This window comes from Rhipicephalus microplus, unplaced genomic scaffold (genome assembly GCF_043290135.1).
Source record: "Rhipicephalus microplus isolate Deutch F79 unplaced genomic scaffold, USDA_Rmic scaffold_14, whole genome shotgun sequence".
In the NCBI taxonomy this organism is placed as follows: Eukaryota; Metazoa; Arthropoda; class Arachnida; order Ixodida; family Ixodidae; genus Rhipicephalus; species Rhipicephalus microplus.
Window position 1 is genome coordinate 32,169,156 of NW_027464587.1, and position 17,719 is coordinate 32,186,874.

Here is a 17,719-nt window from a genome sequence, read left to right on the forward strand (position 1 = left end):
AACAGCAGAAGACGTTGCCTCGTTTTATAATTGCGATAGCAATTATATGGACACTGGGCTGAATTCTGCCGCTGGCGTCGGCGTCGACGATGGCGTTGACGTCGCAGTAACTCACCTTATATGTACACCTATCTATATATATATAAATGCAAGAACGAAAAATAACCCAGTAAATGACTCCGGTGCGTAGAATTGAAATTGCGTCCTCTGAATCATCAGTGCGAGTCGTTCACCACTGAGCCACCGAAGAGCACGTTCGTCACCTTTCAAATGGCAAGCTAATTATACCTATCATTGACCACTCCTGACTGGCATCTCGGCTGAAATTATGATGTTTTCAGCATCACCAGCAAGATGGCGCAATAAGCACACGTCGCCACACTGCGCGACGGCACGCGCCCTAATCTCCCACACGTACTTTTCTTTGCTTAGAGAAGTGGAGTGCTCTTATCTCGCGGTGGGGAGGATCGCACGCCTTGGCTGGCCTCGGGCTTTACCTGGAACTATTCTGTCGTAGTTAGCCGGTGCCCAGAGGTCCCTGCCGTCTGCTGTCTCTGTTTGCGAAAAGTGCGCGCTTTTAAGGCACAGTGATATAATAAATAGACGCCTATTCACGTGCATATATACCTGTGAGTACGTTTCCTGCGTCATTTTTGCGTGAGAAAGAAATGGCACATTTCAATCTGCTTTCCTTTCAGCGCGTGACCTTCCAATTTGTTGCTAACACGTTCGTTGCCTTGCCTTTGCGGCCAAGCTGTAAATTTTTTACGCAGCTTTGTCCTCTGCCACTGTGCCCCTCATGAACTTCTCAGTGATTGCAGCCGTGTATTTTTATCAGACCTGTTTCTATCACTCCTATCTCAATGCATTATAATTCACAGCACCACTACTGCATATCACCCAACCACAGATGGATTAACGGAACAATTTAACCGAACACTTGGTGACATGTTGTAGACCTACGTTGCGTCAGACCACGGCAATTAGGATCTTGTTCTTCCATTTGTCACATTTGCGTACAACACCACCTTCCAAACCACCATCCTATTATCACCACTATTTCTCTATACGGTCGTGAACCCTCTAGCACCATTGATGCGTTTTTACCATACCCACCGAATGCTGAAGACTGCCAGCCTGTGTCTGCAGTGAATCAGCAGGTCGAGAAAAGCCGGCAACTGGCCCGTTATTTCTCCTTACAATGTCGCCAAAAACAGCGTAACGTCTCCCACATTCCTCCCGACCTTTTCACCATCGACTCTCTCGTGTGGCTATAGGTCTCGCAAGTTGCTGCTCACGGCCTTTCTTGTAACCTTCTTTTGCAGTACCACGGACCCTATCACGTGGTTGCGGAGACTTCTCGTGTTAATTATGTGGTTGAAATCTTTACGTCATCTTCCGATCTTCGTCGTCGGGTGCGATAAACAGTCTACTATAACCCTATCAAGCCGCAGTATGCTCCTCTGACTTCTCTTTTGGTTGCCAGGATAGCTACCTCATGATACCGGGGGTGATTATGAGGAAGAAGATAGACACGTGTAGAAGCTCAATGCCTGCTGTTGCTGCTATCGTTTCGGTCACTGCGTACCCTATAAACCCCTGTAACAGTTGTTTTTACCCGGTTTGACCTCTTTCTTTTTCATCATGCAGGCCGTTACAATGAGTCCGGATTTCTTGTAGGAGTTCCACAAGGCTGTCTGAAACTTGAAAATGTTTGTACTCATGCGGACTCATGGACGCATGGATTCAAGCGACCTGCTACTCTCGCGGCTTTGAGGATTACTTTGAACACATTTTATGTCGTTGCCCATCTTATAAGAGTGAACAACGTGTTTTTGGATTGAAACTCAGTCAACCTAATTCAAGACCACTGTCCGAAAAGAAAGTCAGGAGGTCTTTTCGCATGGTTTCTGACGTGTACAAGGCCGAGAAAGCCACTGAGCTACTTGAAGGCGACTTGACTTCCCGAGCATCCGTGAAATACCAGTGCGAGTTTGCTGCTGTGTGTGCTCTCGCTAACTGCATGTTCATTTCATTTTCTTTGTTTTTGAATTCTTTTTTATATTCTTCTTCTTTGCCCCACCCGACATATAGCGTAGCCAGCCAGGCTTATTTTGGTGAACATGTCTGCCTTTCTTTTTCGTTCTATATTTCAGGCCCTTCCCTGTGAACAGTCGTTACTGAACCTGCGTGCTGTGTAAAGAACGTAAACGAAATGATCACGCAATATTACGTCATGAGGCAACATGGTCAGAATCGCCACTTTGTCTGCGCTTGTTTCAATCTTCCAGTTTGCTGGTAGCTTCTTGAGCACTGCGACGTAATCACTAACCGCTTCGTCGTGGCCTTAGTGACATCATAGGAAAGGTTTTTTGCAGAATACCTCACACGGCAGGGAATCGGAGTTAGCCAGGAGCATCTCGACTATGTCCTCGTAGCTGACTCAGTTGAGGTGCTTGTGTTGAACGAGGGCTCAGGTAATGTCCTAAGTTTGTTCCCCGCACATTGTTAGTACACGAGCACGTTTTTTTCGATGCGTCCTTGATATTGTTAGGCTCGAATAAGAACATTATGCTCCAATATTAAGATTTTCTGGAGTGAGGGCTCCTGCTGAAATCAGGCCACCCACGAAAGTCAGGCGCTGCCATGTCGTTTTCTTGATGTTAGTGGAGTGCTGATGAGTATTCATCATAACCAATCGTTACCCCTGAACAGCTGCTAGTGGCTGCCGACAATTTATTCAACTCAAGAAAACATGAACAAGTTGGCAGGCGTAGCTCAGGTGGTGGAGCTACTACTAGCAAGCGTTAAGGGAGGCTCGCGCTCGCCCCACAGCGCGAGCCCACAGCGCGAGCCTCCCATTGCACGAGCCTCCTATTGCCCGAGCCTCCCTCACAGTTTGTTCACGCTTGCCCTTCATTTTTTCTGTATTGTGAGACGACTGGTCAGTAAATGAGGGTGATAGATACGCCGAAGTAGAGAAAAAACCTCTGCAGCGAAATGAGAGAGGAATGCTGTTATAATGAACCAAAAAGCGTGTTGCGGACACAATACGTACGAGGTGATTCGAGGTCTGCGGACAGGTTTAATGGTTACAGAGGAACATTTAGGAAGACAGTGTAGTTCATTAGGTCAGAGGCGCAATCAGCAATCGATGTGAATTGAATCACTGTGAGGCGCCTGGCATTGGGTGCTCACAAGAGGACAACATATGAAGCTGGAAAGGGCGGTATGTGGCGGATAAGTTATGAAGCGAGGACAACTTAGTACGATATGAGGTTCGGAAGCGGCTAAGAAGCATGAAAATATTACATGTTTAAAGAAAGTGTTCACTTATTTACATAAAAGCACAGACCCGAAGTCGAGAATAATAAGCTAGGGGGCCGGACAATGATTGCACGGCTGGTAGTGTACGCGATATGGCAATAAAGACCATGAAGCAAAAAGTCGGCAAGAATTTACCGGAACGCGGCGATGGAGAAACGACTGGGGCTGATTTCCTACCGCAGGTTTAAAAAAATAAGGAAGGGGCATTTTCTTATATTACAAAAGGAAGTGCTTTTCTTGTAGCGAGGTTGGGTCAGATCGCCATAAAACACAAAGTTATAAAGTGAGATGAAGTGAACATGAATGATAATTATCATGCCGTAGGGAAGCTAATAAACAGCAGAGAAAGTTCTGAATCATTGTAGAGATACCAACCCCGGTGTACGTTTGGACACAAGCCTTTGGTTTTAGGCCCAACAGTGGAAAGGCGAACCTGCCACAGTAAGAGTGTGGGCGACACCACAGAAACACGCACATAAAAACAAGGTCGTACACACAAACACCAGCATTTGTGTTGGTGTACCACCTTCTTCTTGTCTACGTGTTCTTGTGCTTTCGCTGACACCCTGTCTCTGAAAGTCATGACGCACTAGCTGGGCCAACATCTAGCGCTAATACACGGTTAGACTCTTGGCGGTGAAAACTAGAGAGATGGTACAAAAATGCGTGGTTGAAAAAATAAAGAGAACCTCAGTAGAAAAACTTTCAAATAGTGCATTTTAATAAGGTAAGAGTTATTTTTTTTAACTAGATAATCAAGCAATTACGCCAATTTAAGACAAAGTTTTTGTTTTAGTTTTTCGAGACTGGTGGCACACTTCCTAAAACCCGATGATGAAGGAGACACTCAAAGCACTCATTCCTTTTGTAATAGAGGGATAAGACTGCTGTGGTAGAGTAATGGCAGCGGTCTCACAATATAATGTCCTGAAATCAATGTATAAAATTTCGGTCGCCTAAATAAGACGTTACTATTTTCAGAGGCGGTGGAATGAGTCTCCTGCGTATTGGGTTAATATATTCTTCAGCAACAATGCGGTGTTGTGGACAGCTTCAAAAGTTGTAATGTGAGAAGAGAAGCAGATTGGGCGAGTTGGTGGGTTTCCATGATGAAACTAGAAAACAGAGCTGAGACGCAGGACGAATGAAGAAAATGAACCTGCACTGCGTTTATAAAAAAAAACATGTACGTTCCTTAGAGGTGACTGCGCATGCTCATTGTTAAAAGTGATGTCAAGGATTACATACCTACCAAACCCTCACTCAGCTTCATGTGAGCTCTATGATCACCCCTGTTTAACAAGCCATATAGCTTTAGTGATTGTGCCAGAGAATGTTGGCCAACCAAATCACTCGCTTTTCAAATTACAGACAAAGCTTCAACTACTTTTGTTGTGTAGACCTCGCTACGGACAAATTAGATTTTTGTGTGTACAAAGAACGACATACACTCACACTGAAAGCAATGCTTGAACAAATTTGTTGATTTCTTTTTTAATGGATCCTTGTGCTCCAAAAGCTCACGTCAGCACACCATGGTTTCTCAATAAACCAGTTGCAAGTTCAGCGTCGTATGTGCCACTTTCTTCATTCGACGTGTGCATAAGCGCTGCTTTATATTTTTATTATGAAAGTGTACAAAACGAACCCCCCAACTCACTCGCGTATTCATGCCTGCGATGCCACTACCGGATCCATAGCAATGGCATTGATCTGACGGTTGTCGAGTGTAAAAAGAAATATGGCATTCGGCTATTTTTCCACCATTTGTATCAGAAAGAGGTCCCAGTAATGAATAAACTGTATGTTATTAACTGCGAGAGAAAAAACGAGCAGAGCAAAGAAAAATTACTTTCAACCCTGCTGAAGCCACTGTTTTCCTCATAGGTTCATCTTGAAACAATTTTTCGTCAACGCATTTGACTTTGTTTAGAATATCAATTGCGGCATTTACCTTCATTCATGCACGCTCTGCCTATCTTTCTGTTCACAGCCAGAATACTTCGACATACCCGAATCAGAGCAGCCCCCAGGATCCAGCATGATTGCGCGACTTCAGCTTAAAGATCCAAATTCAGAGTGAGTGTTTACATTATGTATAAATTATGATTTTCAATGCCGACAAAGAAAAGCTCTCTTTCGCAATACCATGTTCGCACAAACGCGTTTAGAGTAGATTTTATATTGCCTAAAATGCACGCTTTTTTGCAATTGAAGAGAGATAACAAGATTTTACATTTGAAACTTAAAATAAATGCTTGCAGACGACATGCTGGCAAAGCACTGAGATGCACAGAGATGTGAAAACAACTCAAATTGCACATATCAACTTTAAGAGCACGCGGCAATTGGAAAGATGAAAAACTAATCTGCTCAAACACACGCACTCATACGAGTGTACGCTTCGATCATCATGACAGTTCTGTCAGATATACATCAAGGACTTGCTGAGGACTGAGCTGCGACTAATTACCAAAGCCTGCTTCAGGCACTACTGAGAAATGTTACTTTCCACTTTCTTTTGTCGGCATAAAACGAGGCATTCAAGAATTGCGGGCGTATAATCCGAATAGTAAAAACACCACTGAACATCAGACAGGAATTCAGCGGTTTCAATTTTTCATATCCTTTTTATACTTATAATCGCGACGGCCTATCTGTTCACGTAGTTGTTACCAAAGCTTAAAGACCACCTCGCCAGCGCGGAACGCGCATCACTGTCACAGCGAAAGCAGCAAGAGCGGTTTTTCAGAGCTTTTCCTAAACAATTGTTGGGTAGCTGCTAGAAGCACACTTGCATGGTACTAACTACGCCATAAATCATTGTAGAATTTGCGTGGTACCAGGCAATATTTAAGATAATATTCGTCATTTTTCGGAGAAGCGTAGTATCCACTTCATACCTCCAAGAAATTTTGTGCTATTCGTTTATGCTCTGGCTGACGAAAACGATGATCTGCCTGAAAAAATTCTAGTGAGTTAGAGCACTCGATGACACGCGAATTACGCAATTTGAATTCTGTGACACCTGTCTCTTGGTGTGCTGGTAAAAATGCTTCATTACACATAATAACGTGATTACTTTCCCGATCTTACGTCTGCCTACGACCAGCCTGCAATGGAATTTTAAGCAGTGGCATAGCTTAGTGGTGTTGCGACTCCAGGTCCCATGGGTCTCCTTAAGGTACCGGGTTCGCGTCCTAGGACTCATCGTCCAACAAGTAAGATAAGGCGCTCGTAAGAACAACCTATTTACATGGTTAGTAACTAGTATTTGAATAGAGGTGATCAAGTGATCACGGAGTACTAAAAAAGTCGAACTGAACAGGAGAGCTGAAAATATACAAAAGTTTTCCGCTTATATAGCGCCGCCTTGCCAACCTTGGGCGCATTGTCCACGACTTCAGCCAATACGATGCTCGAGGGTCTAGGGGCTCCACCCATGAAGGCGGAGAAAGACACTTCACAATGCACGTGGACAGGGCACAATCTACACAATGCCTAAATATGTCAGAAACGCACTACACAAAGGTTTTGCACACGTCACCAAGAATTTGTGCACGTCCGTTGGTCTTAAATGACCTTGGTTTCCAAGAACTGTTCTGGCAGTTTGAGAGAGATTCAAAAGACCGGCTCCCGGTACACGTGCCAAGCTTACCTGACTGAATGGGACAATGTAGTGGCCCGACAGCTTATCGCCCAACATGTCACTCCATTTAGCTAATCCTGTGGAGAGAGAGGAAAAGAATAGTGGTCGACTAATGAGCCTCGAAATCGAGGTGCTGAGGCGTGCTCCCGCAAGGGCAGGAGAAGATAGGGCCGTTTCTCTTCCCTTCAACCACACTGTAGCGAGAGAGAAAGACGGGATGGCGGCCAACGTGGTCGTGTCGTTCTCTCGCCACGTTATTCCACGCCTGAAGCGGAGCCGCGTGGCTTTCCACGTCCGACACACCAAGTGCGCTAGCTTGTTTTAATCCTCGCGCAGCTCGAGCTAGCATCAGCTGCGCAACAGGCGCGGCGCAGTGATTGAGAAATTATGATGGTGATGACGGCTCCCCCCTTAGCGCTTTGCGCGATTTGAAGGCATATGAAAAAAAAAAGAGAGCGACAAGTGCTATATACATGAACGACAATCCATAAAGTGTTCATTTGGCAAGTCTAGGTTGTCAACGTTTATGGGCCATCGGTAAGCAGTGTGTCTCCGGTGGGCGACTCTGGGAGAAGCGCAAGGGACGAAGAATGAAGTGCCGGGTTGCTGTGGTCGCCGACAAGCGGGTCTCACGATGACCTGGTCGGACAGGCCGAGTGTGGACCGTGTGTCGCGAGGTCATGCTGCTAACGTCAGCAGAGAGGCGGCAGTGCGGGTTTTGACGTTGGGGTCGACGCAACACCGACCTCAAAGTCGAGCGGCGTCTGACGTGCCGGTATAGATAGACGTGCCGACGCACGCAGGAACGTGTCCTAACAATGCCGCCAAGTGTACGGTGGGTAGTCGGGTACACGACTAGTGGTGGGACATTGCGTCGGATAGGCCTTGTAGGCGCTTGCGCCGTCTTCAGGGCTGTGACTGCAACTCGTGGCTGCGTAGCAGGGCGGCTCAAATGTTGCCGCAATGTGTGACGCCAAGCACGTTGTCGTCGCCGACGTAGGGTAATGGGTGGTAGACACGTATGAGGTATGAGCGTCGTCGCGGTTGTGACACACGAGCTGGCGTTGTGGACACACGTCTGGTTGTTGCCGTCCGGAGGTAAAGGCTCCGGGGAATGGTGGTGGTGGGACCCAGTCAGCGTGGGCACGCCCGGAGTATTGGACGGGATACCTGTGCTCGTGTGATGACCTCCGGTAGTCCGCGCACGAGGGTTGGCGTGCAGGTCGGCATAATTGATGGCTGCTTCTAGCCAACATCCCCTCGATTGCTCCACCACAGGCGTGGTATGCCTGGTGAGCCCTGTCTGAAGCGGACCGGGCACGTCGTCCTCAAGCGCGTCAGTCATAGTCGCAGCGTCTTGGAAGCTTGGCCAGGTTGATGGCTGGTGGCTTTAACTTCAGCTGCGGGAAACTGCGAGGACGATGATGGTCGTTGCTGGCAGGACGTGCAGAGCATTGAGGCTGGTCGACAGTCGCCTTCGGACATCGGGGAGGGTGAAGGTTCCGCAACCAGGAGGTGAATAGCGGGCGTGACAATGCCCATAGTCGTTGTAGCCACCAGGGTGTTCGGTGATGCTGTCGTCATAGAACCTGACGTGTCAGTTGTGTTGTGAGCCATGGAGGTCGGCCGAGACGAGCCGGTGGTAAGCATGCCTGCAGCGTCGTCGGCCGAGGACGATGAAAACACAAACCTCGTGGCTGACTGGTTGCATTCAGCCCAAATGTCGAGAACCTTCGGACTCATTTATCGGACGTTGTTGAAGGCGAAAGCTTCGAGGTTGGGAAGTCGAAAACGGGTGAAAGGTCACTTGTGCCAGACTCCGATGCGGGCGGCAAGGTAGTCGTCATGGAGTCTGGTGGGGCCACGGTTGGTAGCACACATTGCGACGCAGTGACAGCCCCAAAGTCGCGGTTCCCTGGAAGCGGTCGATACGTGAGGCCGTTGCGGGCGAGCACCGCAGTGCAGAAGGCATCGTAAGGCTGCGGGCTGGTGCTTCAAGTGGCAGCGAGATGGCGCAACTCTACCGGAAGTGCGTCGAGAGGAATGGGGTGCATCAGCAGCTGGTCCGTAATGCCATTCACCGCAAGAACGGCGTCGAGCGGCATAAACTATACCTTGGGGTAAGTCGATTGGAACGGTGGCACTGGCGGGCAGAGTCGCGGAAACATGGCAGCCGATGGCGCGTCGAATGGCGCGTTCTCCGGGTCACCAATGTAGCGAGGGAGGAAGACGGGACGGCGGCCAACGTGGTCGTGTCGTCCTCTTGCCACTTTAGTCCACGCCTGAAGCGGAGCCGCGTGGCTTTCCACGTCCGACACACCAAGTGCGCTAGCTTGTTCTAATCCTCGCGCAGCTCGAGCTAGCATCAGCTGCGCGAAAGGCGCGGCGCGGTGATTGAGAAATTATGATGGTGATCATGGCACTACAACACATTCAATGCATCTTCGTTTGCTCAAGGTTACGGCTTAAGTGAGAATTTTCGGGACTTCGCTTTTCTTCAAGCAAGCTTTTGCTTCTCCTCGCAAGCTGCAGCTGCACTTCGGCTTTAGCTTTCAGCACAAAGTGCAAACACCACGCTAGTTCTGGTTTCTCCAGACCCACGGTGACCTCAAAAGTCGCCCTGTTACCTCCTTGCTTCCCTGGAAAGCCTTGACTGGAGTCGAGTTCAAAATGACGTTGCTTTGCTCGTGCGTTTTCTTTGCGCGAACTGGTCTGGGAACCCTTGTGCACGTTTCCTGACAGGAAACAAACCCGTCTTGACGACACAGCCTTGCTCAGAATGTGTCGAAATATTTTCGTGCAGTTCACAAGAACCGAAAGGCTTCAATACTGATGACAGCCATAACAGTGGTACAATACTGCGCTGGCGCACAGGAAACCCAGCTGCGAGTCTTATTTTGTCCTAAGTGTTTTTCCTTCACTTGTTTTTTTATTTCTAGCTATAGTGATTACGGACACCAGCGGTGGAAAACTACAACACACGGGACCTGTGTTGTGAATTTTGTGACACCTTTCGCTGTAAAAACAAGAATTGCACAAGATAAACCATAGAAATGTTCTTCAACAATAATGGTGCGTCTCGGGGAACGCAGCTGCATTGCTACTTTGTGTTTAACGGCCGATGTTTCCTATTTACGGAAGCGCAGGACTTTCTCTTTGTGCTGGTAGACGAAAAGATTGGCAGATCACATATACTACGGGAATTATTAATATGTGAAGCGCGAATGACCAACTTTGATATGTCACTTTAAAACCAGCACAGCGTTACAAGGCGCACGTAAATAAGGCTGTATATGACTTCCATGACATGATTATTGTGTTTAGATGTGTCATTAACCTTTGTCATCTATTTACGTCACGTAATATCAAATTAGTACCACGTGGCGTCATATGTGGAGGTAGCAAAACGGCTGCGAGAACGCGATCAGCATAGCATGCAGTCATGTTTAAGATCTCACGCATGTTATAAGTATCACGTTCAGACGTGGCATGTAGCTTTATCACCTATGCGTGTCTTGTAATGCCCAATATGGTATATGAGGAGCTAGGGAAAGGGTCGAGAGTGCATCATCGGAGTGGTATGTTGTCATGTTCTTATATGACACTCATGTCGTGATTATCATGTTTGCCCCAGTTATGCACCTTCATCATTCATTCACGTCTCATGATGCCAAGTTTAGTATGTGGGAGCTAGCGAAACGACCACGAGTGCACCATAAGCATGACGTGTAGTCATTTCTAATCACACCATAAAAATCATGAAATGCAAATCATGGTTTTCACGTTACAATTTGTCGCATATGTTTGTCAGGCAGCCATGTTATTCCGGATCAGTTTCGCAAAATGTCATCTGAACGACACCACTGCATAAGCAGCAAGAGCAAGAAATGTAAATAATGGTATGCGTGACATACATATGATGGGTTTTATGTATTGACTAATCAATCATGCGCGTCTCACAGTCATGTTGAGCCATACGAATTTCTATATCGATTCCAATATCAAGACAGCCAGAAGTCGCGGGTGGATAGATAGATAGATAGATAGATAGATAGATAGATAGATAGATAGATAGATAGATAGATAGATAGATAGATAGATAGATAGATAGATACGTTTAAAGCCACTGAAGTTTGGTGAGAAATGCTTCACACCTAAATTTGCAAGGTCTCCCGTGTAACTGCCTCAAAAGCGGATGGCGTCTTTTTCCTAAAACAATGTGTTCGGCACCTTTTCATTCACAAAATTATGAAAGGCTGTTCAGTGTAAAATTTGTTTAACAATTTCTAGAGCGAAAACATGCGCAACAATGCGCCAAGTGCTAAATGCGTTAGTGCACCCAATTTGTGGTTTGAAAAGTGCGCGAGTGCATCGGCGCTAGAAAGAAGACGACGACGACTGCATGGGTGGAAGCGAGCTCGTTTCGTGTATTCAGCGGGGAAACTAAGATGGAGGTGGAGTGCGTGAGGTGACGTTGGCATACGGTGTCAATGAGAGGCTCCCACGCTGTTTAGGAAAACAGCCGAAACAAAGAACATGAGAGACGTGGTGAGGCAAGCAGGCTACCAGGGGACGGGAATGACAACCGTGCTCCGGTGGCAAGGCTGCCACGGGCTCCCACCTAGACGTGTCCCCGAACGTGAACCACCATCCGGCGTCGGCTAAGCTGCTCGTCCTCAAGCGCTCACCAGGCATTTTGTCTGGCGTTGGCCGGACACTTCCTGTCCGTCTACGGTTCCACGTCTAAGCATTGGAGGAGGCACGTCGACAGGGCGCTGAACTCAGGCCCACCTCACTACCAGTCCCCCGAGTTACACCGTGACCCCGACGGCGTTCCCCCAGTTCAAGCCTGGCTGTGTTAATGTGTGCCTCAACAGAACAGCGACCGTCGTTGCTTGTCATTTTTTCCAAAAGCTTTTATTTATTTGTCAGCTTGTGGAGCCTTGTTAATTTTAGCTCTTTAGTATTTTCAGGTTTTATTTGCTATCAATTTTACTTTTCTCCTTTTTTAAATCTGCCGAGTGTCGGGTTTTTATTTTTTTTCACACAAAGAGCTCTTCTTCCCTGATGACAGTTCCGCCACCGGTTTAGTTTCACAAGAACCTAACCGAGAGCATCTTGCTAAACAGCCTCGTAACAAACTGGCATCAACTACGGGGAGGTACAGGACAAAGCCATTTGCTTTATATACATGAGTAACACGTCATCACTATGAGTACGCTGAATTTGTAAGGAGTTCTTTGGTTTAGAGGACACGAAATGAAAAGAATGGGTGGAAAAGAAAGAACCTCATGAGTCTTCGAACTTCGAAGTGCACCGGCCATGAAGGGAAAAGTAAAGCACTAGTAAATCCGTTAGATCGAAGAACTAAAGCGAAGCGCACTTCTGCTCAAGCTAATGCTGGGACAATGCTACGTTCCTTTCCTCACGTTTTGTTATCACCCCGTCGCACTACGTTCAGCGCAAACCACACATATGATGTTAGAGACGCTTCGAAGTTACAGCAGACCGTTTTGTTAAGATTATGCCCTCTTCGCGAACGTCACAGATTGTTTGGCAACCTACGTCGCCACTAGGTATAACGCTAAAATATTTGATGGCAAGTGTATAAACACCGACATGCTTCGCCACTTGTTCGTTGATCAACGGCCGACGCTGCATTTGCCGCTATCAGCGCAGGTGTGCTACTGTAACCCGATGTTCCGTTTACGGAGGTCAGGTTCACCCAAATAAACAATTTAATCTGACCATCCAGTCTCCTGCCTTCAAGCACGTCACGACCATTTCACATCTGGTGGAGGTGCTTCCCAGCCCATGTAACTAACGCCTCCCTCCAGCCGTGAGCCGAGTCCATACCGTCATCGGTCATCGACGCTAACGCTGAGCAGCAAGCCAGCCAGCGGCAGCAAGGGATCCCGCCAGACTTTGGGCCCCTACCGGACTCAACGGGGAAAACTAAAAAGCTGAACTCGGCCACTGAGACGATTACAATCCCTGTGCAGTCTGTATCGATACTGCTCCGGCAACTCAAGGAGCCACCAACTTTCCTTGGTTTGCCGCTGGAAAACCCAAAAAGCTGGCTTGAAAGGTTTGACCGAGTCACTCTGTTCAATGACTGTACCGACAGTGACAAGTTGAGGCACGCCTATTTCACCTCGGATATTTTGTGTCGCATTTCTTGACACTTTCACAACCGTCGTCCGAAAGCGAAGAGCTGAATCCTTACTGGAGACCTGTGCACAGCTCCCCAACGAGAACATTGGAATGCACGCAGAGGAAATGACGCTCCTGTTTCGTCAGGCCGATGCCATTATGTACGAGGAGAAGAAGCTTCATTTCCTGATGCGGGGACTTAAGCAGGGACGTTTCTTCGGCCATGTAACAACCCTCCAAAGACGGTCTCGGAATTCGTTTTGGAGGCCACGATGATTGAAAAGGCCCTGGAAATGCGTACGAGGGAGTAAAATGGCCACTTTCCGGCGATGACCAACGGGGAGGTTCAGTCGTTTCAAACTGGAGACCTGTACTAGGCTATCCAAGCCATCGTATGGAAAAAGCTCCGTGAATAGCTCTTTGCCTTTCAGTACTCAGTGGACTCCATCGCAGACGTCATATGCCAGAAGATCCAGCAATTTCTGGGCGTTTCTCAGTCTCCAGAGCCGCAGGTGCAAGTCATGAGCTATGCTGCTGCAGCTCGCCGTCAAGACCCTTCCCTTACGTCCACGCGAAAACGCCACCCCGTCGCACTTCCGTCATCAGACACCACGTTTGCTACCACCGCCACCAACGTCCTACCGTTTGCCAGTGGGCCAGCGCAGCGCGCCGAGGAAAACCGACGTTTGGCATGCACCAGACAACCGCCCACTCTGCTAACACTGCGGCAAAACCGGACACACTGCCATTGCCAGTACCGAGAAATGGGTCTACGGGGCTTCGACATCAATGCGCAATGCCCACAACGGGGTGAACGACCGCATGAAATTGCCGACTACCTTGTGAGAGCGCAGTTGACACCTCAAATATCTTATCGTTTCTGTTGTTCGAGGTATAGAGCATCCAAGACGGGACAGAGATGAAGACACAGAACACATACACGGCACCGTGTATGTGTTCTGTGTCTTCTTGTCTTTCCTGTTTTAGATGCGCTATACTTCGAACAACATGAATAACTAACAAGCCCGCCGTGCAACCTTATCGTTCCCTTTTGCCAGGCCGATATGCCCCACCACACCGCGGGAAGTTCACCGGCCCTGTTCGGGGCCGATCTCCGAGCCCTTAGTTGGAAAAATAAGGGCAGCAACCGATGGAGGTGCGGTTGCTGTACGATGATCCACCGAAGATCTTCTACCGCCGACGACAATGACGCCACCGAGAAATCTAAAGCACACGCCGCAACACGAAAAGGGTCTTTAAGTCGAACCTTCGCTACCTGCAGAAAACGTCACAACGCAACTTGAAAGCTGTGGACCAAATAGAAGTAGCCAGGACCCGACGCCACGACCTAACCACAACACACGACGACGAACCGGCGACCTCGACGTAATATTCGATGGCCAACTCGTCATTGCTGTCGTCAATACTGGAGCTGACTTTTCCGTCGTCAGTGGGTCTTTTACGACGAATTCCAAAAAAAAGTGATTTACTGCATGGCAAGGCCCCAAAGTTTGGACCGCTGGAGGTCATTTAGTAACGCCTACTAGAGCTTCACAGCACGAATCACCATCAATAACAAGATTTATGCAGCGAGCTAATCTTTCGAAATCGCTCGAGGGATGTAATACTTGGAATGGAATTTCTAACTCAACATGGCGCTACCATCGACCTCAGGTCTCAGTCAATCACACTAATCTCAAAAAACACGCTTCCGACTCCTACAGCCAAGGAATCACGCATTGCATGTGCTAGAAGAGCAGGTAACCGTGCTGCTTTTCTTCAGCATCGTCGTTTCCTTTGGCACCGAAAAAGTCGAAAACTTTGAAGGCGTCGTCGAGGTCGATCAGCACCTTATCCTGAACCGTCAAATTCGCGTCGTAAGAGGGATGGCTGCGTTGTGAGATGGAAAAGCAAAGGTGGGGCTGACAAACTTCAGTCGCGAATACAGGCACGTTAACCTAGTACGGCGGTCACACACATCAACAAATTCGTGAATATCAGCAATTCCTCGCCCCCTTCGATGCTGTCATTGCTGCTTCGACGAATCGAGGTGCCCGACCAGATTTTGATGTCGATTCGCGCCTTTCAAAGTGGAAGCGAGACCCGCTCAAGTCCCTGCTCTTGCATTTTAAGGACTGCTTCTTGTCATCATCGCGAAGTCGACAAACCCCAACTCAATCAGGAAACATCGCATCATAACATAAGAAAAGGCCCGACCAGTTCGAAAAAGCCCGTACCGAGTCTCAACGCGCGAAGGCGATGTCGTAAAAAAACAAGTCGACGAAATGCTACGCGCCGACATCGTTCAGCTACCTCAGACTCCTTGGGCGACATCCACGGTATTTATGAAGAAAAAGACGGGACCCTACGTTTTTGCGTTGATGACTACCACTTGAAAAGAATCGCAAAAAAAAAGACGTTCACCTTCTCCCACTTATAGAAGACGCACATGGCCGTCTCCACAACGCGAAGTACTTTTCATCAATGGACCTCAAACAGGCTATTGGCAAATTTAAGTTTACGAGAGAGATTTAGAGAAGATAGCCTTCATCACACCAGATGGCCTCTTCGAATTTGAGGTCTTTCCATTTGTTCTTTGCTCAGCATCTACGGCGTTCCAGCGCGTTATGGACACCGTGCTGACTGGATTGAAATGGCAGACTTGCCTCGTGCACTTAGATGATGTCGCCGTGTTTTTCTCAAGCTTCGACAAGCATCTCCGGCGCCTTGAAGCTGTACTTTAAGCTATCAGCACCTCTTGATTTATCCTGAAGCCAGAAAAGTGCCACGTCACGTACGAGGCGATGTTGTTCCTGGGACACGTGATAAGCAAGTCTGGAGTTCATTTCGACTAGTGGAAAATATCTGCCATTGCTTATTTCTCGCAGCCCAATTACAAGAAGGCTGTACGCCGATTCCTCGGATTGTGCGCCTCTAACAGGCGTTTCGTCAACCATTTTTCACAGATCACCAAGCCACTAACTCACCTCAAGAAAATCAACGTTGAATTCCGGTTGGAAGTGGCACAGGAGGAAGCATTTCAGGCACTTAAACGACGCCTCGAAACGCCACCGACACTTGCACATTTAGACAAATACGCCGAAACAGAAGTACACACCGACGAAAGCAGCGTAGGACTTGGTGCTGTCTTTGTGCAAAGGGCTGGTGGCGTAGAAATGCTCATCATTTAAGCTAGCCGGTCGCTATCCAAGGCCGAGGCTAACTATTCAACAGAAAAGGAGTTTCTTGCCATCATCTCCGAAGCGTCGAAATTTTGCCACTACATCTACAGTAGGCCTTTCAAAGTTGTGAGCGACCCCCACGCCTGGTGTTGGCTAGCTAACTTGAAAGGCCTTTGGGGTTGCCTCGCGCGATGGAGCCTCAGACTTCAAGAATTCGAAGTCACCGTCATTTACTAGTCTGAAAAAACACAGTCTGACTCTCACTGCTTGTCTCGTGCCCCGCCGAACCACCACTCTGGCAGCCTGGATGAGGACAGCTTCTTAGGAATAATAACTGCCGACCACTTCACCGAACAACAGCGAGCTGACCCGGAACTCAGAAGCCTTGTAGAATACCTCAAGGGTAACAGCACGAGGGTTGAATGTTTTCAAGAGAGGACTGGAGTCGTTCTTCTTGCGAAACGGAGCTCTCCTAAAGACGAACGTTTCGCCACTTCGAGCCAACCACTTTCTCGTGGTTACTTCAGCAGTGAGGCCAGAAGTACTCAAGGCCCTGCACGTCGCACCGACGGCTGGGTACCTCGGCGTTTCCCGTACGCTCGCAACAACACAAAAAAGTGCTTCTGGCCACTTTCTACCGACGTCACTCGCTATATCAAAACCTGCCCGACTATCGATGACAAAAGGCACCACCGACTAGGCCAGCCGGACTTCTCCAGCCTATCGGGCCACCTCGCCGGCCGTTCCTGCACATTAGCATGCACTTACTGGAGTTGTTCCGGACGTCGAATTCTGGGAACACTTGGGTCATCGTAGCTACTGACTACATCACGCGCTACGTCGAAACAAAGGCCCTCGCCTAAGGCAGTGCCTCGGAGGTAGCACGGTTCTTCATCGAGAACAATGTGTTATGTCACGGAGCTCCACAGTTACTCGTTACTGATCGAAATACAGCCTTTACGGCGGACCTAACTCTGGTGATCATAAGGTACAGTCAAACAAGTCACCGCCGCACTACCACCTACTATCTGTGGCCTCACCAAACGTCCTAATAAGACTATCTCTAATATGCTGGCTATGTACGCCGACGTCGAGCCCACGACATGGGATGAAATGCACGCGAAGGTCCGTGACCTTCGCGTGCAATTCGACCATAAAAGAAATGACGCGGATGACGCCGTACAAGTTGGTTTATGGAAGGAGCCCAGCAACGACACTCAACGCTATGCTTCCAAACGTCACTCAAGGAGAGAACCTCCACGTCACCGCCTACGTTCAGCGCACGGAAGAAGCTGGTCAACGTGCATGCCTTCGAATGACGAATCAGCAGGCGACCGACAGCCGCCGTCACAAGCTTCGACGAAGCTTCGTTGAGTACCAGGTATGAACGCCGACACGCCGACCTCGG

At 48.3% G+C, this 17,719-nt stretch overlaps 1 protein-coding gene across 1 annotated transcript in view; it reads left to right on the forward strand.

Annotated features, from left to right (window-relative positions):
* The window catches only part of LOC119181510 (uncharacterized), a 622,314-nt gene that overhangs the window by 533,004 nt on the left and 71,591 nt on the right, over positions 1–17,719 (forward strand). The window contains exon 7 of the mRNA XM_037432765.2: positions 5,321–5,406. Coding sequence (XP_037288662.2) covers positions 5,321–5,406 — 86 coding nt within the window. The remainder of the gene's footprint in view (positions 1–5,320; positions 5,407–17,719) is intronic.